The sequence below is a fragment of the Phoca vitulina genome, unplaced genomic scaffold, assembly GCF_004348235.1.
Source record: "Phoca vitulina isolate PV1807 unplaced genomic scaffold, GSC_HSeal_1.0 scaffold23, whole genome shotgun sequence".
Classification (NCBI taxonomy): domain Eukaryota; kingdom Metazoa; phylum Chordata; class Mammalia; order Carnivora; family Phocidae; genus Phoca; species Phoca vitulina.
In genome coordinates, this window is record NW_022589726.1 from 14,761,166 (window position 1) to 14,785,081 (window position 23,916).

At 60.7% G+C, this 23,916-nt stretch overlaps 1 protein-coding gene across 1 annotated transcript in view; it reads right to left on the bottom strand.

Annotated features, from left to right (window-relative positions):
* Positions 1 to 23,916, bottom strand: part of LRP1 (LDL receptor related protein 1) — a 79,804-nt gene that overhangs the window by 13,951 nt on the left and 41,937 nt on the right. Inside the window, exons 22-60 of the mRNA XM_032420259.1 lie at positions 23,477 to 23,677; positions 22,078 to 22,323; positions 21,669 to 21,866; positions 20,234 to 20,438; positions 19,893 to 20,057; positions 19,007 to 19,251; positions 18,653 to 18,784; positions 18,106 to 18,333; positions 17,691 to 17,865; positions 17,512 to 17,606; positions 17,167 to 17,316; positions 16,906 to 17,046; positions 16,428 to 16,562; positions 14,437 to 14,568; positions 14,054 to 14,188; positions 13,718 to 13,847; positions 13,450 to 13,576; positions 12,885 to 13,036; positions 12,660 to 12,784; positions 11,968 to 12,345; positions 10,468 to 10,657; positions 7,596 to 7,800; positions 7,050 to 7,242; positions 6,152 to 6,277; positions 5,825 to 5,953; positions 5,401 to 5,520; positions 5,136 to 5,249; positions 4,722 to 4,871; positions 4,520 to 4,642; positions 4,159 to 4,275; positions 3,849 to 3,977; positions 3,476 to 3,598; positions 3,183 to 3,323; positions 2,905 to 3,095; positions 1,877 to 2,060; positions 1,684 to 1,769; positions 1,387 to 1,506; positions 821 to 1,008; positions 479 to 684 (exon numbers count right to left, since the gene is read on the bottom strand). Coding sequence (XP_032276150.1) covers positions 479 to 684; positions 821 to 1,008; positions 1,387 to 1,506; positions 1,684 to 1,769; positions 1,877 to 2,060; positions 2,905 to 3,095; positions 3,183 to 3,323; positions 3,476 to 3,598; positions 3,849 to 3,977; positions 4,159 to 4,275; positions 4,520 to 4,642; positions 4,722 to 4,871; positions 5,136 to 5,249; positions 5,401 to 5,520; positions 5,825 to 5,953; positions 6,152 to 6,277; positions 7,050 to 7,242; positions 7,596 to 7,800; positions 10,468 to 10,657; positions 11,968 to 12,345; positions 12,660 to 12,784; positions 12,885 to 13,036; positions 13,450 to 13,576; positions 13,718 to 13,847; positions 14,054 to 14,188; positions 14,437 to 14,568; positions 16,428 to 16,562; positions 16,906 to 17,046; positions 17,167 to 17,316; positions 17,512 to 17,606; positions 17,691 to 17,865; positions 18,106 to 18,333; positions 18,653 to 18,784; positions 19,007 to 19,251; positions 19,893 to 20,057; positions 20,234 to 20,438; positions 21,669 to 21,866; positions 22,078 to 22,323; positions 23,477 to 23,677 — 6,330 coding nt within the window. The remainder of the gene's footprint in view (positions 1 to 478; positions 685 to 820; positions 1,009 to 1,386; positions 1,507 to 1,683; positions 1,770 to 1,876; positions 2,061 to 2,904; positions 3,096 to 3,182; positions 3,324 to 3,475; positions 3,599 to 3,848; positions 3,978 to 4,158; positions 4,276 to 4,519; positions 4,643 to 4,721; positions 4,872 to 5,135; positions 5,250 to 5,400; positions 5,521 to 5,824; positions 5,954 to 6,151; positions 6,278 to 7,049; positions 7,243 to 7,595; positions 7,801 to 10,467; positions 10,658 to 11,967; positions 12,346 to 12,659; positions 12,785 to 12,884; positions 13,037 to 13,449; positions 13,577 to 13,717; positions 13,848 to 14,053; positions 14,189 to 14,436; positions 14,569 to 16,427; positions 16,563 to 16,905; positions 17,047 to 17,166; positions 17,317 to 17,511; positions 17,607 to 17,690; positions 17,866 to 18,105; positions 18,334 to 18,652; positions 18,785 to 19,006; positions 19,252 to 19,892; positions 20,058 to 20,233; positions 20,439 to 21,668; positions 21,867 to 22,077; positions 22,324 to 23,476; positions 23,678 to 23,916) is intronic.

Below are 23,916 nucleotides of genomic sequence, written 5' to 3' on the forward strand. Positions count from 1 at the left end.
GGTCAGCACCTTCCCTACTGGACGCCCTTAACCCCACAACAACCCCTTGAGGTGGGCGCTTGCCCTGCTTCCGGATGGTTAAATGGCTTCCCAAGGTCGTGCAGTTAATAAGTGGCAGACTTGGAACTCGAACTTGGGCCTCTGACAACAGGTTCCTACTCCGTAATATTTTATGATTCCCTGTGCCAAAGTACCCCACCCTCAGGCCTCCCATCCTCACCTTTCTCAGAGCCCCCCGAGCTGTGCATAAGAAGGGACCTCTCTTTCTCCTTCCCGAGGTTGCAGATGGTGGCCTCATGTCTGGGCTTGTCCAAGGCTGTAAGCTGAGATGTTCTGGACCCCCCATACCCCTGGTGGGTGGTGTCCTCAGACCATGCCCTCTGACTTTTAATCCTATGCTCTTGCCCCAGTGGCCTGATCCTCCGGAGCCTCAGACCCCCAGCCCCCAGGTCTGCTGTGCGCAGGCAGCCTCACTGACCGACATGGCGATTAGAGCCGTCCAGGCTGGCAAACTCAATGTAGTCCTCGCGGGCATCAGCCCAGTAGATGCGCTCGGTGACGTAGTCCAGTGTCAGGCCGTTGGGCCATGTGATCTTGGTGTCCACGATGACACTGCGGCCAGACCCATCCATGCCTATCCGGCCGATCAGTGAGTGGTCACCCCAGTCTGTCCAGTACAGGTACCTGGCAGGTGGGCAGGCAGTGAGCCCTAAGAGATCCTGTGACTGGTCCCACTGGGAGCCCACAGGGAGGCTGGGCCTGGATGCCTGAGCACACTGCTGGCTTTCAGGGGCTCCCCCAACCCTCTTCACCCACGTACCCATTCTGGACATCCACCACCAGAGCCCTGGGCTCACGGAGGCCAGAGCTGACCAGCACTGTCCGGTAGGCCCCGTTGAGCTTGGACACCTCGATGGTGTCCCGGCCTTTGTCACACCAGTACAGGTTGCCGCCCACCCAGTCCACAGCCAGTCCGTCCGGGTTGCTGAGGCCTGTCCGATGCAGCACCTGTGGGCAGGGGCAGGGAAGGAAGAGCTCTGGGTGACCTGGGGCGGGACCCTCAGTCTTTCTGGGGCCCAGCTTCCCCCAGGTGTGAAGTGAAGCGGAGCTCTGTCCTCCAGCTTGGCAGGGAGGACAACGGATGGAAAAGGCCCAGCGCTGGGCCTGGTGTCAGCGGAGGCTCTAGGGCAGGGGTCTCCAGGTGAGAGAGACCGCACCCCAAGCCCTATAGTATCTGGGGTGTGCATTTAAGAGAGGCCAGCCCTAAGGGGAAAGCTACCGATGACTAGGAAAAGAGCAGGAGGAATCTCCCAGACCTCACTCTCTGAGCTTGGAGGGGAGGGAGAAGCCAGGACAAGCAGAGCTGTGCAGTGACCCGGGCATCACCTGCACGTTACTCCCGTTAAGGTGCATTCTTCGGATCATGCTGCCCTGGGTCGTCACGTCCGTCCAGTAAATCATCTGCTCTCGGTAGTCGAAGTCCAAGGCGACGGCATTGTTCAGGCCCTGGATATGGGGGGTGGGGGAGAAGGAGGACCACAGGATCAGGACACGGGTGGCTGGAGAAGTCAGTAGGGGTGACGAACATGGGCCCAAGTGGGGAGGATGCGGGGGCTGTACAGGGCAGGGTACTAGCTCTGGGCCTGGGGAGACAGGTGGGGTGAGGAGGGCCAGGCCCGGCACCTGCTTAAGCAGCGTGTAGTTGGAGCCATCCAGGTTGAGCTTGCGTAGGTAGTACCGGTTGGCAAAGATCAGGAACGGCTCCTCATCTGGAGAGAGAGCATCCTGGCTCAGCCCGGCTCAGCTGCGGCACGTGCCAGCACCCCCGGCCCCCAGCTGTGCGAGCCGTCGGCTGCCCTCCGGGTGCCCGTCTCACCAGTCACGGCTTTGCAGCTGTGGGGGTCGCCACCGCGGGGGGCGTAGCCCTCCACGCACAGGCACTTGTAGCTGCCGTGTGTGTTGATGCAGCGCTGACTGCAGGGGAACGTGGAGCTGCACTCATCCACGTCAGCGCACGTCCGGCCGTCGTCCTTCAGGCGGAAGCCGGGGCGGCAGCGGCACTGCGGGCACAGGGAGCCTTGCGCTGGGCATGCGCAGGGGTCTGGGCCTCCCCTCCCCCACCCCGCCCCTGGAGACTGGCGCTCCGGCTCCCTCCACCCCGGGGCGGCTGGCTCTGCTGGGGAAACCGAGGCTGGCAGGGTGGGCAGGCAGCAAGCACGGACTGAGCTGCCCCATGCCAGCAGTCTGGCTCTCACGCGGTGGTGACCCATGACCACCGTGCTTCTATCCCCAGAGGATGACGCTTAGGCCTCATCTTATGTGGCCCGTGAGCACTATCTGACGGAGCTGATCATGCTCCTCCTCCGAGGCTTTCTTCACTTGGCTGCTCTCCCACCCCAGCCGCTGCCCCTTCTCAGGCTCCTCTGCCGGCCGCCCTCACAAACCACCCCCCACCGGCCTTGGTGTGGCTGAGCACAGGGCTCAGGCCTTGGGCCTCCCCTCTTTTCCATCTACACCCACTCCCTTGGGGAACTTCTCTGGGCTCACGGATTTAAATGCTGTCTCTACGGTGAAAACTCCCAGATTCGGTGCTCCCGTCGGGCCTCGCCCTTGAGCTGGGTACCCCTACCTCTGGCGGCCCCCTGACATCTGCACATCCCTCCTTCTCCCGCAGCCCTTGCTGGCTCTACCGTCCAAAGAGAGGGAGGCCACCAAGCACAGGCTTCGCTTCTGTTCCCCACCGGGGCCTCGGCGCCTGGAACACTGCCCGGCAGCCTAGGTGCCCAATGCGCCCTCGGTGAACGAACGAACGAATGAGCCAGCAAATGAATGAATAGGGGGTGGGGAACGGAGCTCCTGCCGGCCTTGGGGGTGTGGGAGCTCCCACTCCGGGGTGGGGCACACCTTGAAGCCAATCTTGAGGTCCTCGCAGTCCTGGCTGCAGCCACTGAGCTTGCGGCTGAGACACTCGTTGACGTGGCAGCCGCGCTCGTCCGAGCCGTCCCCGCAGTCGTCCTGCCCGTTGCAGAGCAGAGCCTCGGCCACACAGCGCCCGCTGCTGCACAGGAACTGCGAGGAGGCGTTGCACTTGTGCTCTGGGGGGGGAGGGGCAGGTCAGCGGGGGGAGGGGGGCTGCGGGGATGGGGGGGTGAAGCTGGGGAGGGGCCGGGCTTTGGGCCCACCTGAGCTGCTGCAGTGCGGGTTCTTGGGGGCCTCGTCGCTCTGGTCGTGGCAGTCGTTTTCACCATCGCACGCCCACTGGCGGGAGCTCAGACAGCGCCCGTTGGCGCAGCGGAACTCGTTGGGGCCACAGGTCGGGTACTCTGGGGGCGGAGGGGCGGGGTGAGGGGGTGAGGCTGGAGGCTCCGGCGGGGCCCAGGTGCAGGGAGGGCAGGGCACGCCCCTGCTGCCACCGCCACTCGGGCCCCCCACCCCCCACAGGCCGGCCCACCCGCCGGAGGCCCAGCACCCTCACCACACTCGGGGGACTCGTCGGAGCCGTCCGCGCAGTCCCGGTCGTGGTCGCACACGAAGTGCTTGGGGATGCACTGGCGATTCTGGCACATGAACTCGCGGTCGTCGCAGGTGCTGTTGTACACTGTGGGTGGAGACGGGCGGACGTGGCCCCTCAGCCCCCACCTGACCAGCCGCTGCCTGTCCCCGGGACCTTCGTGGGGTCCGAGTGCACAGACAGCCATCTGGGTTGTAGACAGGGCTCTGCCACTAACCACCTGAGCGACCCCGGCTGAAGCACCGCCTCTCCTTGGCCTCAGTTTCCCCTTCTGTAGAGTGAGGCTGTGGCCACCTGCCACCCACCCCACTCCTCACACCACCCCCCCGCCACTCACAGCAGCCAGCTGTGATGCTCTCATCAGCACCGTCCGCACAGTCCTTGTCACCGTCACAGAGCCAGCGCTCGGGGACACACACGTGGGTGCCGGGGCAGGAGAAGGAGGAGGGGCCGCATGTCTTGCCTTCTGTTGGGGGGACAGAGAGCCGCCAAGAGATTCAGGAGCAGGCACAGCGGGCTGGGCAGTCAGCGTGACATCCCCACGCTCATGCCGCCCCTCCTGTAGGAGGGTGTGTGGGTGGGTGGGTGGGGTGGGGGCGTCTGTCCCTCAGGAGCCCCTCCCTGAGCTGACCACAGCCACCCCTCACCGCAGTGAGCTGCCTCGTCCGAGCCGTCCCCGCAGTCGTCACTGCCATCACACAGCCACTGCTTGGAGATGCAGCGATGGTTCTGGCACTCAAACTGGGCCTCCGAGCAGAACTTGTCTGGGGCGGTTGGAAACCAAAGTGAGATGGGGGAGGGGATGGCAGGTCACTCTGCCGGGCAGGCAGGTGGAGGACGGACAGGAGAGACCCAAGGCATCCCTTTGTGGGGGCTCAGCATGAGCTAGACAGGGGGGCCCTGGGTGCCCTTCTCCCAAGGGGACACTTCCTGGGAGGGAACTGAAAGGTGGGGCATGGACTGGGACTCCGTGGCCATGGTGGGTGGGCGCTGCAGTGGGGCACTCACTGCAGTGGGTCTCATCCTCGCCGTGTTCACAGTCGTCCTCCTTGTCACACGTCCAGCTCATGGGGATGCAGCGCCCGCTGGGGCAGGCGAAGTAATTCAGGGGGCATCTGGGGCGCTTCACTCCTGGGGGGAGAGGGAGGCGTGAGGGCACTGGCGCCCTGGAGGGCCCGCTGACCGCCGCACACCCGGCCCGAGGAGGGACCTGGGCAGTCGCGCTCGTCGCTGTAGTCCCCGCAGTCGTTGGCACCGTCACACACCCAGCTAGGGGCGTAGCAGAGGGAGGTCCGCTCGCAGGGCTGGAAGCGCACACCTTTCACGCCCAGGCGGAAGTAGCTGCTGCAGTCGGTGGCGCCTGGTGGGGGCAGGGATGCGGGTGACACCCGGTTCCTTCCACACTCCCTCCCCCAGAGCTGCCCTTGGTGTTTTAGACAGTGGCCTGGTACCCTTCAGGGGAGGAGATGCTGACCGCCCCTTCTACTCACGCCACCCCGGAGCTCAGGCCTGGCGTCGGGGCAGGAGCACACAGGCTGTGAGGGGACCGAGGCCGCCAAGCGAGCAGGCCAGGCAGGAGGCGAGGGAGCAGGACTAGGAGGCACCGGGGACTGGTGTCACTCACTGCAGTTCATCTCGTCAGAGGCGTCCTCGCAGTCCACAAACTGGTTGCAGCGGCTGGAGTTCCCAATGCAGGTGCCGTCCCGGCAGCGGAACTCGCCCACGCCGCAGGCCGTCTCTAGAACAGCACCCACCCCAAGATCATCAGGCCAGAGCCCCCCCCCCCCGCCGTGGGGACCAGGAGACCCCAGGCACCCCCGCAGAGCGCGCTGAAGCAGACCCCATGGGGCCTGGGGAGGTGGGGGGGGCGGAAGCGGGGTCCCACTCACTGTTGCAGGGAATCTCGTCGGAGCCGTCCCCGCAGTCGTCCGCCCCGTTGCACCAGAGCATGTTGGACACACAGCGCCCGTTGTTGCACTGGCGGAAGGTCTTCTTGCAGCGGCGTGAGTCTGCGGAGGGGAGCGGGGGAGCGGGCCACCAGTCAGCAGCAGCTCCGGGGGAGGCGCTGCCTCCGATGGGACCTCGCTCGTCTGTTCCCTTGACAACCTGCTCAGCCCTGCTCTGGGTCTGGCCCAGGGTTAGCGGTGCTTCTGCCCTTCACGACCTCCCCAGACTCCTCAGCCACGGAGTGGGTCATGGAGGTTTTGCTCCCCTCACTCCCACACTGGGCCCTGCCGGAGGCAGAGGCTGGGGGGCCTGGAGGCCAGGGGGAAGGGAGGAAGGCGGGGCGCTGAGGCTGCGGGGGCGCCTTACTGCAGTAGGATGGCTTCTCGTCAGACTTGTCCTTGCAGTGGGAGACACCATCACAAGTCAGGCTGAAGTTGATGCATTCGCCGTTGGCACAGTCGAACTCATCTTGTGCCCGGCAGGAGGAGTTCACGGCTGGAGGGGGCGTGGAGAGAGCCTCATGAGCCTGGGCCCTGGGGCCTCAAATGCCTCTACCCCTCTGCCCCCCGGAACTCAGGTCATCCTCAGTTTCTCCTTGGTAAAACTATTCGGGGGGCCGGGCTGTTGGAGTCTGGGAGGCGATGGTCCCCAGCGTGTGCCCAGGGTCCCCCACCAGTGTCCCCCGTCTCTCACCGCGGCAGGTGAGGTCCTCTTGGAGGATGCGGCCCCCTCGGCAAGAGCAGTTGACATGGCCTTGGTGAGTGAGCAGACACAGGTCCTGGCAGCCCCCATTGTTGACGCGACAAGGGGAGAGCTCGCCTGGAACAGGGACGGACGACAATGGGCTAGGAGTGTCCCCGGCTGTGCACACACGGGATGCCCACACCCACTCACACAGCTTCACGGAGCTTCCTAGCCCCAGCCCTGGCACAGCGGCACCCGGCTGGGGGAGCACGAAAGGTGCTATGGGAGGGCCAGGGGGAGTGTTTGGGGTGGGCCTGGGGTGGAGGGGGGGTGCTCTTAGGGGGATGATGTGGGCTTCGTTGTGTGCTTGGGGAGATTCAAGTCTAAGGAGCATCGTGGTGGGGCCCAGGAGTATGTGTGAGAGTCCTGGGAAAGCTACGGATCTGGGTGGGGGCCACTGGGCAAGGCAGATCCAGGGTGGGAGTGTCTCTGTGCACATGCATGTACACGCACACGTGCACGCAGAGCACGGGGTAGGCAGAGCCTGGGATGTGTGTGATCAGCTCTGGGGACACATGTGGTTCTGGGTGGGAGAAGGACTAGGGCATGTGCTGGGGTGTCCAAGGATTCAGGTGAGACCAGTGGTGGGTAGTGTGAATGTGCGTACGTGTGTGTGCGTGCGCGCGCAAAGATGTCTTGAGGGAGCTGGAGTAGAGGAGCATTAGGCATTTTGGAGTTTCTTGGGGGTGAAGGTGTGTACAAGTGTATGTCTGCACATGGAGGCTCTGGGAGAACAAGACCAGGGTGTAGTGCGTGTGTGCGTGTGTGTGTGCGTGCATGTGTGTGTGTGTGTACGTGCTGGCACCATGGGCAGGAGAGCAAGGCTGGTGGCAGTGGCCCCACTCACAGCTGTTGGTGTCATTGGCCACGGCGATGATGCCCATGGGCTGCTGGGGGATGTCCACGCGCAGCAGCTTCATGTCACTGCCCACGTACTTGTTGGCCCGCTGCACGGCTCGCCGCACCCAGTCGGTCCAGAAGATGTGCTCCCCATACACAGCCAGCCCGAAGGGGTGGACTGGCTCCGACTTCAGGATCACCTGTGGCAACAGCACGGGGCCCATCACGGGCAGGCTTGGGCCTCTCCCCAAGTCCACCCCACTGCAGCTGGCCCCAGGGGCGAGGGTCCCCGGACACGGTCTGGAAGGGGAAGGACCCACAGACGCATCTTGCCGTTTCCACACTGAACCGACGAGGAAGCCGAGCCTGCACAGGATGAGGGCCGCACGCGGCCACACAGCTAAGTGGCAATGTTTGTGCCTCATTCTCCTCCAGAATCATCCCACCAGGGCGCCTCCCTTTCTGCCTGGGCCATCTCCTTCTTGGCTGACCAGCCGTCCCCTGACCCCAGCCCACCTCGAGCCCCCCGCTCCGTCGGCGACCCCAGACTCACATAGCGGTGAGAGCCGTCATACTCGCACCGCTCGATCTTGTCCAGGGTGGCGTCGGAGAAGTAGAGCTTCTCGGCACGGTGGTCGATGGCCAGGCCGTTGGGGGTGCGGATGTCCTTCTCGATGAGAGTCAGGACATTGGCTCCCGACAGGGCTGCCCGCATGATGCTGGGGTGCTGCTCGTTCCAGTTGGTCCAGAACATCAGGCTGGGGGAAGGGAAGGCCACAGGGATCAGGAGTCAAAGCCGGGGAGTCTGTCGTGGAGGGCCCGGGCGAGGGCCAGGAATCGACCAGAACCCAAGGGTCGGCCAGGGTGTGACCCAGACGCCAGCACCCCAGGCAGCCTCACAGCCACCAAGGCCAACACAGCCCCGGCGCCCAGAGGGGGCAGCTGCCACAGGGTCTCTGTGGGTACGTGTGTACACGTATTTCTCAGCGTCTGGGAAACGACTATCTGCTTTTACTGAGAGACAGTGTAGCCAAGTAAGGCAGGCTCTGGGTTCCGATCGGAGCCCTGCCACTTACCAGTGAGGAACCTCAGCAAGTGACTTAACTTCTCTGTGCCTCAGTTTCCTTCTCTATGAGGCGGGGATAATACTACTACCTGCCTCGTAGAATGGTTGAAGGATTAAGAGTTAATGTTCACCTAATGATGTCATATGACTATTTCCCAGTCTTTTATTCTTAACTGCTTTTCGCCCGGCATCCAAGACACCCTTGTGAGTGTCTCGTGTCTGCCAGTGCCAGGGACACACAGATCCTACCCTCAAGAAGTTCTTGAAAAGCACCCTCTCCATAATTTCAGGCTTTTGCTTATTTGGAGTCTGAGCCGCAGCTTGGGGGCGGTTCTGGATGGCTCCTGGAATCAGGATGGGAGTTTGGATGGTGGCATGATGCCATTGAGGATGGTGCCATCTCTCTCTGGCCTCCATAGGAGAAAATGGGTGTCCCAGGCACAGCTGCTAGAGTCAGCCTCCTGGCGTTGTTGGTCCCCAACCAGGGACTTCCATACCCTCAGGTAGGGCCCAGTTGACTCTGTGGTAGGAAGTGGCTTTCCTTTTACCGTGACAAACTGTTGCGTGTGGAAGAAGGACATGTCCCACAGCTGAGGCTTCCAGGCTTGGTAAAACCATGTCCCAGGAAGGGGCTGGGGTGGGGGTGGGGGAGGCCCGGGAGGGGGGGCTTTCCTGAGGGCCAGCTGTAGGGTAGGCTCAGCAGGAGGTCCCTGTCTCCTTCATCTGGGTGCACACTGCCTGCCCCCCCAGCACTCGCTCCTTCTGGCCAAGAGAGGGCCTCTCCCAGAGAGTTCAGCTCTTTCTCCTGCACCCTGCCCTGGCTTCAGTTCACCTGGGTCATCCTCCAGACCCCAGCTCAGGTGCTGCCGCCTTGAGGACGCGTTCCTTGATATCCAGCTGGGTCACGTCCTGTTACACACTCATAAAGCTCCCTGAAGCCTCATGATTAACATCAAATAGGCCTGAGGTAGAGCCAAGGTCCATCTCATCCTCCCCTGGCTCCTCGGCACATCGTTGGTTCTCAAAAGCCATTTGCTGAGTGAATGATGGAATCCCCTGGGCTCAGAACAAAGGAACCTGGTGGGCAGCCATGAGGGAGCTTCTAGAAGCCACAGTGCTCCATCACCTCTGGATTGGGGGTGGGAGGCAGGCAGGGGTACCCAGCAGCACCACCCCTTCATGGAGGCTCCAGGCCCATCAGCGACAGGCCCTGGGGCCAGCCCAAGCAGCTAAAGTCACCAAGGGTCACAGAGGGAAGAGAGGATCTTTGTCTTGAGCCATGTATGTGCAGGCCAGGGTGAGGCAGACCAGGGAGAGGGCCCTTGTCCTCGTCTGCAGGGCCAGGCAGGCCGGGCTGAGGCTGGACTTGAGCGACATCAGGGTAAGGAATCTAGGTTCGGTACACTCCCCGTTTCTAAGCAGCTGTTTTGGGGTTTTGTTTGTCCCTTAGTTTCCTAGCAAAGCTTTGGGAAAATATTCCAAGGGTTGCTGAGTTCTGGGGAAAACAGTTTTGCTTTCACGTGGGCCAGGATTTCTAAGGTGAGGGGGTGGTTCACCAGAGGCCCATACATTGGAAATGGAGGGGGGGGCTGGCCCTGCAGGAGAGCAGAGCAGGTGGAGACCCGGGGGTATTTCCTCCCAAGTCCTCCTGACTCGTGCTCTGGACTCCCTTGCATCCTGATCCCAGCCTCCTGGGCCATCCGCATGCCTGCTCCTGCCCATGGGGACTCCCTGACCGGGCATGGGTAGGCCCCTCACAGTCCTTCCCTGCCTAGAGCACTCCCCCTCCTCCAGCGGTTGCTCAAAGCATTGCCCTATGTCTGGGCTGCCCCTCCCTGGCCTCCCCACGTCTAGGCCCAGGGCCACAGCATGGCCTCTGGGATGCTTCTTGGTCATCACATACCGTCCTATACGGGGCTCTGCAGCACTATGGTTTCTCGCCCCAGCGAGGTGGTTTAAATGGGCCCAGATGAAGGCTTCCATACAGCAGGTGTTCAGTGAACAACCTTTGCCTGAAGCTTCGCGTGCCAGAAACACAGAGGACCTACTATGTGCCTTGACCATGGCTCTCTGATGAATGAATCAATTCATCACTGAGCCAGAATTGTCCTTCAGAGTCCCCCTGATCCTCCCCTTGGTTCAGGCACCGGAAATATTATTGTCATATTACAGATGAGGAAACTGAAGCTCAGACAGTTCATATAGCTGGTCCAAGGTCACAAAGCAAGGAGGTAGCTGATCTCGGGGGACAGTCAGCCTCTCCTGCCGCTACACCCCTACCCGGGGCTGCCTGGGGCAGCTTCTGCCACCCTGTGGCCTAGCCCTCCCCGCTCCCCACTCCCTGCACCCAGCAGCTCACTTCTGGCACTCATCCAGCACAAAGGCCCGTGGGTGGTCGTCTCCTGACATGGTAATGACCGTCTCACGCTCGAAGGCCCCTGGGCGGGTCTGGTCGACTGTGTGGCGGGTGATGGTGGATGTTGTGTAGCTTGTCCAGTAGAGGGTATCCCAGCCACGGTGATAGGCCAGGCCTTCCACGGAGCCCACATCTGCAACGGGAGAGGAGTAGTCGTGGGTCGGGATGGGGCCAGGGAGCAGAGCCGAAGGGGGATGACAGCCTGGAGCACCCACTCCTCTGGCATATTGGGGCTGTATGGGGATGTGTGGGAGCTGGGGGGCACGTGGAAGCACAGCCCTGGGCACCCCCAAGCCCCCCCAATCCTTCCCTATTTTCTACGCAAATGATCCATGGTGCATCTCCCTGACCCCTCTTCCTGCGTCTCCCCACAGCTGGGTAGAAATGGCTTTATGGATTTTGGTAAATCACACCCGACTTGGGCTGTACTGGGAGCTTCCAACTGAACAAGACCTGAACCGGATTGTTTGTAAACATCCTAAACTCTGGTTAAAGAATTAAGTGCACGATGACTAGTGGAACCATAGCCCAAGAGAAAAAGCCTCGGGTTTTCGTGGCTTCTAGCTGTATGACGCTGCGCTTGCCAGAAGGCTGCAGCATTAGAAGTACTGTAGCTTAAACAATGGCCCGAAGGGAGGGGACAGTTCTTGCCAGTCTCTCTTGATCAAGCTACGGTTGCAGAGTATCTAGTTTAGCTTTGGACACATTTTTAGACAGGCGCGTTCTGCGTGGAGCGGGACATGTCCAGAGGAGGTTCAACGGACAGATGCATACCATCGCTGGATACCAGCATCTAGTTCCGTGACTGGCAGGTCTTTGTGGACAGGATGGATGAAGGAATGAGCAAAGGAGTGAGTCAAAGGATCACGGGTTATCCAGCCAGAAGAGAAAACCGTAGCGGAACAAAAGAGCGCTTTGCAAAGAGCCGAACAGCTGTTCTAGGATGCTATCTCTAGCTCTCAGTACTCTCTGTGGAGCATGCACACATGTCCTGTGCTGAGCTAAGCTGTCACACCTGCCCTTCAGGTGACCCTCTCTCTCTATGCACATGAGACATCTGAGGCTTGGACAGCAGAGGCAACTGGCCCAGGTGCCTGAAATCCTGTGTCTGGGGTTGAACCCAGACTCTCTGCAGCCTGTGCCGTGAGTCCCGGCCACACAGAGCAGAGCTTTGGCTTATTCTGTGCCACCTGGGGGCAAACTAGGGCCAGAGGGGGAAGGAAGAGGGGAGGCGACTCTGACTCCAAATGAGGAGAAACTTTCAAGTAACTATAATGGGTGCAGTGTGGTTAGCTGGCGAATTGTCAGGGATGCAGTCACAGCTGGGATTCAGATCTGGGGCACGCTGGGCAGGCCGAGGGCTTTTCTCCCCTCAGGCGGTGCCGGTCCTCCCCACAGCCCTCGACCCTCCCCTTCCCGGGGAGGATCGGGGTCTGGGCTCACTCTCCACAATGGTGGTCCTCTCCGAGCCATCGTCGTTGATCTGCTGGATGTTCCCGAAGTGGATGTCGCTGAAGAAGATGCGGTTGGGGGTGCCCGGGGAGGTGCCTGCTCGGTAGTCAAAGGCCAGAGCGATGACATTCTTCATGTGCTCAGGATCCTCGAAGGGCTGCACGGGCGCGTTGAGGTTGCGCTCGTCAGACAGGTGGATGCTCTTGAGGATGGTGCGCTCTGAGTAAAGCAGGTAGCCGGCGTACTCGCGGCACGACGCCCCGTCTTCAGCCAGCATCCCGTGGGCACAGGCACAGGCCCGCTGCGCCCCGCCCCGGTACAGACACAGCTGCTGGCACCCGCCGTTGGCCACCGCGCACACGTTCGTGCCTGCGGGAGGGCGCGGGGAAGGAGATGGTCACAGAGCGTAGCTCGCTGGTGCCTCCGACCTCTCGGCCGGTGGAGACTCTGGCTGCGGCACCACGGGGCCTCAGCACAGGCAACCCTCCCGGCCCCTGCGCTCGGCTCCCGGACCGGTCCTAGAGCTCCTCAGCCTCTCTTCCCCACTCTCGGCTCTCCGGGGCTGCTGCCAAGTGCCCCGTGGGTCCCGCATCTCTCCCAGCCCCTCTCACTCCAGGGGATCACTCCCAGGCCAGGGGGCCCCCCGTGTGCCTCTCCTGCCTGGCCCAGGGCCCCAGCCTCACCTTTCTGGCGGTCCCGGTTGAAGACTTTGATGTCTTTGAGCTGGACACCGATGCCCGTTCTCAGGGGCACAGACTCTGTAGCATTGTCCTTACTCCCACGTTTGATGGAGCCATTGGCGTGAGTCCTGGGGGGAAGGGAAGGGCTAGGCTGTGAGCAGGGCCTTGACGGAGGCCAGGAGGGCGGGAATGGATGGTGGAGGAGAAGGCCAGGGCAGAAGCCCTCACCTGTCACTCCAGTAGATGAAATCCTCAAACACAGACACGGAGAACATGTCCATGTTGTTGCTGGACAGAACCACCTCACGGTTCTCACCCGTCTCCAGGTCGATCCGCTCAATCTTGTCTGTCCGGGCGTCACACCAGTAGAGCTTCCCATCCTATAGGCCAGAGGCACCCACCTCACCTCCAATGCCCAGTGCTCCCCGCCAGCCCCAGTGTCCTGGGCCACAGGGCGTGTCCCACTCACTCCTGCCTCCCGTGTCTTTCTCTTTCTTCCTCCATATCCTCCCTGCCCTCTGACCTGCCGATCTGACAACCTCTAGGCATGCCTTCAGTCCTCGCTTCTGAGTGACGGCCCCCCTACCCTCTCTGGGGTGGCAGGAGTCCCACTCTGGGTCGGGAGCTGGGCCAGAAGACCCCATGACTACCCTGGGTCCGTATCTCCCCACCGAATAGGGCCTCTTCACTGGGAGAGTCAACGGGGAGCAGAGCATAGGGTAAGGGGAGCCTCCCCCCCAGAGCATGGGGTCCGGATATCCCGTGGGCTCCAGGGCCAAGCCTGCACCCAAACCTGGTAGTCCACCGAGATGCCATTGGGCCAGCTGATGCTGACATTAACCAGCACGACTCGCTCAGTACCATCTAGCCGAGACCGCTCAATACGTGGATACTGGCCCCACTCAGTCCAGAACAGATACCTGTGGGGCGGAGGAGGTAGAAGTTGGGGGTCAGTCCCCAGACCATGGAGGAGAGAGGGTCTCGTCAGTGCGGGCTGTGGAGAGTGACCAGGCCAGACCCGAGCCAGGGTTGGGAAGTGGGCAGCCTGTCCAGCTTCTCACCCCTTCTCTGGGTGGACAGTGATGGCCCGGGGCTTATCCAGACCCTGGGAGATGACCACGTAGCGGAAAGAGCCATTGAGCCGGGCGACCTCGATGACATCAAAGCCCTGGTCGGTCCAGTAGATGTTGCCTGAGGAGGGAGTGGGTGGAGATTAGGGGGATTGGGTGGGAACGCATGTACCTAGTCCCTTTCCAGCCTCTAGATCCCTGCTGCTCCCCCATCTATTCTGGCTTACTTCTTCTCCTCAGACTGCTCCTGAGATCCCACATGCCCCCCACCAGGCCTCCGCCTCACCTGGAGGCCCCCAGCCCACCCAGGACCCTCTCATGGCTCACCTGCAATCCAGTCCACGGCGATGCCCTCCACGCGGCCAATGCCATTGGTCACCACATCCTCGCGCCATGTCTGGTCTCGCTTAGCCCGGCTAATAGTGCTTAGGCCCATGTCCACCCAGTAAATGGTGTCATTTTCTGGAGGTAGAGGAGCCAACATGAGGATGTCCCACAAGGTGGGGGAAAAGTGGGGGGGGGTCAGAATCAAATGGTGTCAAAATGGAGGTGAGTGCTGGGGGGGGGGGGGCTTGGGAGGGAAGGCAGAGCCTGAGGGGGAGGGTAGCTGTGTTGTCTCCCCCTCCAGCTGTGGTCAGGCAGCCTCTCATTGGGCTCCCACACCACCCCCAAGGTAATGTTCCACTCCCTCCTGCCACCAAATCACTCACCAGCATGGAAATCAATGCCGACAGCCAGGGACGTCCCTGACACTGGGACCAGGGCATCTGACTTGTCATTGGGATCCAAGGGGATTCCCCGGATTCCCTCATGCACAGAGTACAGGAGAAAGGAACCCACACCTGAAACACAAGGACACTCAGGCATGGGCCTCACTGACACCCGTTTAAGCTTGGGGTCTGTCACTCTCAAACCTATTGTTCTCTGCTTCTTTTTGTTATCTTCTCCCAGCCATCACTCCTCCCCGCTCCACACACAGATACACACACCTTAGCCTGAGGCCTGCAGCTTGGGCTGGGAGGTCACCTGGCTGATAGGGTGTGGGGGGTGGGAAAGGAGAGCCTCTCTCGGGAAGAACCTGCAAGACTGCTAGCCCCCACTAGAGGGCAGGAGAGACCTGGATTTCTCTCTCCCGAAGGGGGCCCTTTAGTCCTGCTTCACTCAATGCAACTGCGCCCTCAAAAGCTGTTAGGGAGAACCTGGGGAGGTTCAGACAAGACAACGGAACTAGATGACTCCTCAATGAAGACTTCCATCTTGGGTTGCTCTTCATCCTCCCCAGTTGGGCCTGTGCCATCCATACCCTCTCTCAAACACCTAAAACTCAACATCCCTGATTCCTCACTCCTGAGCCAGTCTCATCCTGTTTTCCCATTTCTTCTTCTTCTTTTTTTTAAGATTTTAAAAAATTATTTACTCATTTGAGAGAGAGAGAGAGAGAGAGAGACAGAGAGCGAGAGAGAGCATGAGTCAGGGGGAGGGGCAGAGGGACAGGGAGAAGCAGACTCCCTGCTGAACAGGGAGCCTGATTCGGGACTCGGTCCCAGGACCCCAGGACTATGACCTGAGCTGAAGGCAGACGCTTAACCGACTGAGCCACCCAGGTGCCCCTCTCTTCCCATTTCTTACGAGGCGCCACTATCAACATGAGCCAGAATCCTCCACTGCCTTTATCCCTGGGTACAGTGTGCCCCAAATGAATCCCCCAGTAGGCTCTGGTTTCTCAGCCTCCGTGAAAAAAAGTCAAGGGAGTTTGGAGCAACCCCAAACATTAGAGTTTTCTTTTGAGAAAATATCTCAGTGCAGATCTGCATATTCAAGACTCTGAGAAGTTCTGCAGCAAAAAACACTTAAACTTTGTTCAACCCAGTGCTTCTTTCTGTAACATCTACCCACATCAAAGAGGGAGGTTCCCAGAGCGCACTTTGGGAAGTGCTGTCCTGGGGCAAATTCATAAATCAGTCAGCAAGTTCTTGTGAAATGTCTGAGTCTCACCCCTTCTCTTCAACCCAGCTGCTAAGCCCCATCTCTTCACACTGGGCTCACGCTAATAGCCTCCTAACTGGTCTAACTGCCTCGGTTTCTCCCTCCCCCACCCAGCCGGCTCTCTGCCGCCAGGTTAATCTGCCCCAAACACCACTTTCCAGGCACTCCTTACTGAGAACCCACAGGAGGCCCGCCCTAGCCCACAGCCCATCACCTATGATTCCCCCCCACACACTCTGCCCACCCTTCGGGCTTGGTGCCGCGGGGGGGGGGGCGGGGGCGCTGCACACATCCTCCTCTTGCTGTGGACCCCGTGCCTCACTTGTCCTCTCTCCTTTGACCCACGCACTCAAATCCTACTTGTCCTACAGAACCCAGCTCACAGCACCCCTCTTCCATGAAGCCGGCCCTGGCGCTGCCTGCCGACATCTCTGTCTCCAAAACCCTCCTGCAGGCACTGGAGAGCCGCCTCACAGTCCAGTTTCCCCTCCGGTGAGCCCCCTCTCTGGTTAAGACTGCGGCACAGGGACAGGGACTTCTGCCCCCTGGCTTCCCCGGCAGCACCCGACACGGTGGGGGCTTACTAAGCGCCTAACCCAGGAGGCACTTAATAATATGTGATAAATCCAGCCCTGTCCCCAGGGTGAGAGGCCGCAGGTGGGGCGGGAGGGTAAGAGGGGCAGGGCTGGGGGCCTGGGCGGTGCCGGGCACTGACCCTCGCAGGCTTGCTGGCCGCTCCGGAGGCTGTAGCCGGCGGTGCACATGCAGGAGCGGGTCGACTCGGATGTAGGCAGGCAGAGCTGGGAGCAGTCACCGTTGTTGACACTGCAGGGGTTGGTGCCCTCGTGGTCTGGGGAGGTGGGAGGCACAGAGAAAGAAAGGATTGAGGTGGCCCTCCTCGGGACCTGTGTCAGGCTTGCGCTGCCTGGGGACAGGACAGTCACTGCCTTCACCCTGGACCTTGTGGGGGTCACCACCCAACCCCCACCCAGGTCTTTTGTCCCGGCAGAGGCCCCTGGCTCCTGTGACCAGGGTGGCTGTCAGCACATATGGTTACCTTTGTGAGAATGAGAAAGAGGAGCCCCTTTGGGTGCTGAGTGGAGTCTAACCCGTGCTCATTCCCATTCACCTCCTTACCCAGGGATTCCTCTCTGTATCCCAGCCCCTGCCTGTGGCCCCAGCCCCAGTCTCACCCAACTGGATGCTCTCGTCGTAGACCTTCATGTGCATCACCAGCGTGGTGCTGTTCCGCAGGACCACGGACTCTGAGCCGTCAGCCTTGTTGCACGTGCCCATCTTCTCTGACACCTGATCTGCCCACCACAGCTTGTCCCCTGGGTAGGCAGGAGGGGATGAGACCCCGGGGAGGGCCCCACCCCCACCCCCAGCCCAGCCCAGCCCAGCCCAGCCCGTCCTCTCTGCCCCCGTCCCTGCCCCCACCCAGCAGCCCTCACCCATGATGGCCAGGGCAGTGGCCTTGCCCAGCTGGCTCCGCATGGCGTCGATGACCTCCAGCCCACTTCCGTCCAGGTTGCAGCGGCTGATGGTGTGGTTGCCAGAGCTGATCCAATAGAGTTTGCTTTCAGGGAAGTCGATAGCCAGGCCTGAAAGAGGTGAGTGTCACTGCCAGGGAGCCTGGCCCCTGGGCTGGGGGCTGAAGGTGTGTGGTCGTGGGGAGGATGGTGAGGACACGCACTAAGCTAGGAGTTCGGGAGACAGAGGGGCAATCAAGGGACCCCGAGGATCTCCTGACTGAGGAATTAGGGAAGAGCTGTAGCGCGGGCAAGGCAAGTTCGTACCCACAGGGCCCTTCTGGCCGCTGAAGAGCAGGGTACGGTTGCTGCCGTCCATGTTGGCCATGCTGATGTTGTCCCCGTCAGTCCAGTAGAGCTTCCTGGGAAGTTGCAGGAAGGTGAAGTCAGACCCCTCTGCTCCTGCCCCACGCCCCACGCTCCCCAACCCTGGGCCCTGGACTGACCCACGCAGCGGGTGGACCACCAGGCCGTGGGGCTGCTCCAGGCCCTGCACCACCGCATTCTTGAAGGAGCCGTCCAGCCGGGCCACATTGATCTGCTTCTTGTTAGTGTCATAGCTTGTCCAGAACAGGTTTCGGGACACCCAGTCCACAGCCAGCCCGTGGGCATTTGGCAAGTCTGGGGGGCACAGCAGGGAGTTGGAGGTTGGGTGTTTGCGGGGCATAGGTCAGGAGGCTGGAGGAAGTGGGGGATTGGCCTGGTTTGGGGGGGCAATGGGGATCGGGAACCCAGGGTTGGAGCACTGAGAAGGAGGAAGATTTGGAAAAGGAGTATCAGGACCAAGGGGACCAGGGATGGGAGGAAGGCCCGGGTGGGGGTGCGCCCACACCCCGCGGGGGTCCAGGGCGAGGGCAGAACCTGCAGAGACGACAGTCTCCACGCCTGTGCCGTTGATGAAGGCCCGTTTGATGGCCTGTGTCCTCACATCGGACCAGTAGACGCGCTGCTCGCGGGCATCATAGTCCAGCACCGTGACATTGTCGATATCAGGCACCGTGAAGGAGATGATGTAGTTGTAGTAGGGGGCATCTAGGTCCACCCCCCGGATCTCCATCTGACGTGCATACAGCAGGAACTTCTTAAACTCTGTGGGGCATGGGGCAGGTCACTGAGGGCAGCCCCCTACCTTCATGCTTCCCACCCACCCAAATGAGGGTCCCTCCTTCTTCTGGTTCCTTCCATTTGCAGCTGGCCGTTGGCTTTCAGGAAGTGCCCCCGTTGGGCCTCACCTCCCTGCCTGAGTTCCTGCATCTTCTTACAGTGGCTGTCTCTGGAGCCTCTCCCAGCAGCCCCCTGCTCCCCAGACTGGGACCGTCTACCTTCGCTTATAGCCGTGAGCCTGGTACCCGACCCCTTCCCTGTCGGCTTCAGTTCACCAGTGGCTCTTGAGGGAGGGGCCTCCTACCATAGCAGGTGGTGTTGTCCCTGTGGAGCTTCATGAGGTGGGGGCAGGCGCAGGAGACGGTCCGGTTGTAGTTGATGAGACACAGGTGGGAGCAGGGGCCCCGGCCCCCATTGGCCTCACAAGGATTGGGAGCTGGGGTTGGGGGAGAGGAGAAGTGAGGGCGTCCTGTGACTTGCTGGCCCCTACCTTTCCTACCTGGGCCACCCCCTCCTCACCCGCTCTCCCCCTCCCCGTTGCAGCATCGTCCGCGGCTGGCCCATCCCCACCATCTCAGCACAGCTCCTCATGCTCTCACGGCCCGCTCTTTTCCCAAGGGCTTCTGCAGAGGCTGCCGGCCCCTCTCTGGCCCCTTACCCATGGGCTGCCGGGAGGGGTGGTACACCTGCAGATCAAAGGGCTGGGTATTGGTCCTCTGTACCACGGTGACATTGTGGCCGGTCCACTTGTTGGCCTTGGCCAGCGTGTTTGTCCGCCAGTCCGTCCAGTACACCTCCCCCCCATACAGCGTCACTGCAAACGGGTGCGATAAGAACTCGTGTCCCCGAAGCACCTCCATGTGGCCGGAGCCGTCGTAACGGGCTGAGTAAATGGCGTCTGACCTGAGAGCGTGGTCGGGGCAGAGTGAGGATGCTGGCTGGGGCCAAGCCCTGGCCCTGGCCCGCCGCCCCCCTCAACAACCCCCGAGCACACTGGAGCAGGCCTTCCTCCCAGGCCAACAATGTGGAGTGAGACCCAGAGTGGTTCGCCGTCTAGGATCCCAGCTCTCAGATCCCAATTCCCACACCCTGAATCCCCTGGCTCACTCCTCCACAGGGCCACAGTTGGCACCTACGGGGCTTTGAGGAGGTTGGGAAAAGGCACCCCCTCTGAGCAGACCAATTAGAAGAAGTTTCCCCTTCCCCTGGGCAGATAAAGCCCCTGAGCAGAGTGCACAGATTTGTGAGTGAGGACAAGAGGTTGAATTTCAGCCTTGCTCATGCCTGGGCCAGCCCCCCCCCCCCCCCATGCAGGGTGACAGCCCTGCTTCCACCCTCTTCTTCCCACACCTCTTCCCCCGGCCCAGCCTCACTTGCCCCTCACCTCAGTCCTCCCACCCGGCCCAGTCCTTGGCTGCCCCAGTTCTGGCTCCAGCTGCCCAGGCCTTTTTACTACCAAGTCCTGAGACTCCCGACCCCACCCTATCCCTAGAGGGGAAGCGGGGGGCATGGAGGCCTCTGGGGACGTGGTGGGGGGCGCTGACCTGGCATCGATCCAGAGGATACGCTTCTCCAGGTAGTCCACGGTGAGCCCGTTGGGCCAGCCCCCTGAGCCTGTCTCCCGGTGGATGGTGCGGCGCCCAGCCCCACTCATGGAGGCGGCCTCGATGCGGGGCAGGCTGGCATCCCAGTCTGTCCAAAACAGGATCCTGGGGAATGGGGAGGGGGTCAGGGGGGCCAAGGTCGAGGGCTTGGAGCGGGGCTATTATAGTGGTAAAGGGCAGAGGGGGTGAATAGCATTTGAAGAGACAGGTGTCCCTGACCTGGCTGAATGAGGTTTCAGAGGGGACCATGGGGCCAGAATAGGGCTGGGCAGGGTCCTCACCCATCCCGTGGATCCAGCGCGATTGCCCTCGGGTGCTCAATGTCACCAGCCAGGAGGGTGGTCCGAAGGGTCCCATCTAGCTTGGCCACCTCAATCTGGTCCAGGTTACTCTCCACCCAGTAGATGTTACCTGCAATCCAGTCTACAGCCAGACCCTCGGGGGTGGCCAGGCCGTACTGAATCACCACCTCGAAGCTAGTCAGGGCTGGTAAAGAGAAGGTCATGGGTGTGAAATCACAGTAGACTAGGCAGCCTGGATGACTCACCCTCCACCCTGACACTGCCAGTATCTCTGATGTACCCTGGCTTCACCTGGGGTTCACAGACCCCCCCCTCCTACTCTCCTCACCCAGGCCCCCTGCCCCACCAGGAGGTCAGATAGGAGAGGAGAGGCCTAGTTTCTAGAACCCTGAAGAACAGGAGGTCACAGCTTTCCTCTGCTTGCAGCTCTGTGAAGGGCTAACCGATGGAAAGAGGTCAGAGCAGAGGGTGGAGGCTTTGGGGGATAGGCATAGAGTCAATCTGAGGAGGACAGAACTTTCTAGAAGTCACTTCATAAACTGCCTTGAAGATTTATCCATGGAAATATATATATATTTTTTTAATATATTTTTCCATGGAAATATATGTATATTTATATATATAATTATTTTTAAAACTGTTGCATACTGTGAACATTATCACAATCTACTTAGCCATCCCCTTGTTGATGAACATTTGGGATGGTTCCAAGTTTTCTCTATTAGAAACAATACAAACTCCTCTAGTAAAATGTGCTTCTTTCAAGTCTTTGCTCAGATGTTGCCTTCTCAGGGGGCCTTCCTTGACCACCCAATTTAAAATGTCAACCCCCATTCTCCCTACCCCCACCCCACCTCCTTTCTTTATATCCACAGCACTATCCCCTTCTGCTATATTCCATGTTGTACCCATTTGTTTTGTTTATATCTGATGTGTCCCCTGGTGTGTAAGCTCCATGAGGGCAGACGTTTTGGCCTGTTTTGATCACTGCTGTCTCACCAGGGCTCCGTGTGTATGGCAGGTGCTCAATATGTGTGTTATAATGACAGATGTCTGTGATGGGTCAGGCTGCCTTTGGACAGAAGGCAGGATTCAGGTACCCCATCCCTAAATGGCTTTTTGCTTTTAAGCCTGCCGTTCTAGGATTTGGGGAGCTCCAGGCCATTCCAAAGAAAGGCTGATCATTTTGTTAATTATCAGGCTGGCAGCTCTGCTGACGATAATTACGGGGCGTCAGGAACTGAGACCCACAGCAAAATCTAACCCAATTAACGAGAATGTGGGGGGTGGGGGAGCTAAGGGCCTCGGCTTCCGGGCAGCCTGGATCTGGGTCTGCAGCTCGGAGTACCCAAGTGCCCCTTCTCTGCGCGCGCCACCCGCATCAGTCCTAGGCCCGCAGGAGGGGGGCGGTCACCTCCGTTGTCCAGCAGCTTCCCGCGGTAGATCTTGTCCTCCACCACATCGGTCCAGTAGAGGGCGCTCTGGCTGAGGTGGAAGTCCAGGGCGATGGTGTTGCGCAGGCCAGGCACCAGAACGCTGTAGTCCCCTTTGTGAAGGTCGATGCGCCGGATCTCATGGCGGTTGGAGAAGATGATGAATGGCTTGAAGGGGTCTGGGAGGGGCGGGAGATAGGGGTCAGCCTGGGGCTTGCTGCCTCAGAGCCACCCTGTCCAGGAGCAGGCGGGGTCTCTGTTGGCCCGGGGCCTGGTCATGGGTGGAAACCGCAGCCTTTGGCATCTGGCAGCCCAAACCCCGCCAACGGCAGCTCAGGGGCCTGCCTCAGCCTGCCCAGCCTTCCCCGCCACCTTTCACCCGTATGTCACCTAGGCTGCGGCAGCTCTCGCCGTCCGGCTCCAGCACCCAGCCCTCGTAGCAGGAGCACTTCACGCTGAACTTGTTCTGGTCGCACTTCTGGCTGCACTTGAGGTGCTTGGCACAGTAGCTCTGGATCTGGCAGGTGTGGTTGTCGGGCCCCAGCTCCATGCCCAGCGGGCACGAGCACACAATGCCTTCACCAGGTGCCACCGAGCAGTTGTGGCTGCAGCCTCCGTTATTCAGAGAGCACTGGTCTGCAGGGTGGCCGGCAGGGGACAGGACCAGGGTCAGGAGCCGGGACGAGGCAGGACCACGGCCTGACTGGGCCCCAAGTCCTGGGTGGCCCAGACAGAGCCCCGGCTCCCTGCCCGTGGCATCCTTCTTTTGCATTTCTGGCCAAGCGTCTGTCCCACCACTTCCCAGGCTCCCTCAGGGCCAGGGTTGGGACCCTGGCACCCCCCACTGGGACCAGGAGGAGCACCCCCACATCACAGCAGCATCTGGTCTCCGTTTCCCTGTCCCTCCTTGAGCCCATGGCAGGTGGAGGGGGGCAGCTTTTCGCCTCTCTCGGAGGGCTGCCCTTTCCTTGATCTCCCCTGATTTGGGTGTGATTGGGGTGGGGTGTGGTAGGGAATGTCCTGCCGGGTTCTCTGACACACCCTGAGAGCTGTCAGCCGTTCTCCAGGCCAGCCCCAGCCTGCTTCCTCTCCCACTCCTCTCCCCGAGCGACAGACGCTCTGCCTCTGCAGGGGAGACAGGCGGTCTGCTCCGCTCCTCATCCCCACGTCACACCACGCAGCCCTCCCTGACCCCTATTTGTTCTGCTCCTTGAACGCACAGCCTCCTCCCCACCCCCCCCCCCCCCCCCGCTGTACAAGATCTAACCGTCCGTCCTTGGGAACCCAGTTAAATCCCTGCCTCCTCTGGGAAGCCTGCCCTGACCATATCAACCCGCAACCCTGGTGTCTTCATTTTTAAAGGCAGCTCCGCGCTGTTCCGCCAGCTGGGTGTGGGCAAGGGGCCACAGGACGGGGTTGCACTGTGCTCTCTCCACAACACTTTCATAGCCCTGTGACCTTGGTCCAGTTATTTAACCCCTCTGCCTCAGTTTTCTCATCTGGAAGATGGAGATGGTAATTCCATCGGCCTCACAGGGCCGTCTGAGGGATTAATATGCTATAATAGTGTGGCGTGCTCGGCACAGCCTCTTGCCCGGGTGAGTCTGAACTCAACAAGGGTTGTTGGTAACTGCTCTGGGAGTGTCCTGCCCAGCAGCCGGCTTTCCCGCTCTGAGACCTCTCCCCACAGAGCCTGTCCTGCTCCACCGGCGCTGGCCCTGGCCCAGACGCCTCACCCAGCCACCCTCCCTACTCCTGTCCTGGGGCCTCTCTGAGGCCTGGGCCTCACCGCAGAGCTCGCCCTCATCCGAGCCATCTCCACAGTCGTCGTTGCCATCACACAGCTTGTCGAGGGGCAGGCAGACTGAGGTGTTGTTGGCACAGGGGTGCGAGGGCAGCCTGCAGGCCAGGGACTCACAGTTCTCCTCATCCGAGTTATCCTCACAGTCACTGTCGCCATCACACACCCATGCTTTGCTGATGCATCGAGCTGAGGGATGGGTATGGTATGAGGGGCCAGGCCGGGACAGGAGGGCTCTCTGTGCCTTTCTTCCCAGACCCAGTGGGCTTCTCTAATAGGGCCATGATTGTAATGCCTTGGGGTCCACTAGGAACCTTGAGGCCTTCTCTGTCAGATTCATATAGGCAACAGAAAAAGCAAGAATCTGCAGAGGGTGCGGAAGCTCAAATCTGGTGGTGACAGTTTTGGTTCCCAGGGCCCTTAGTGCA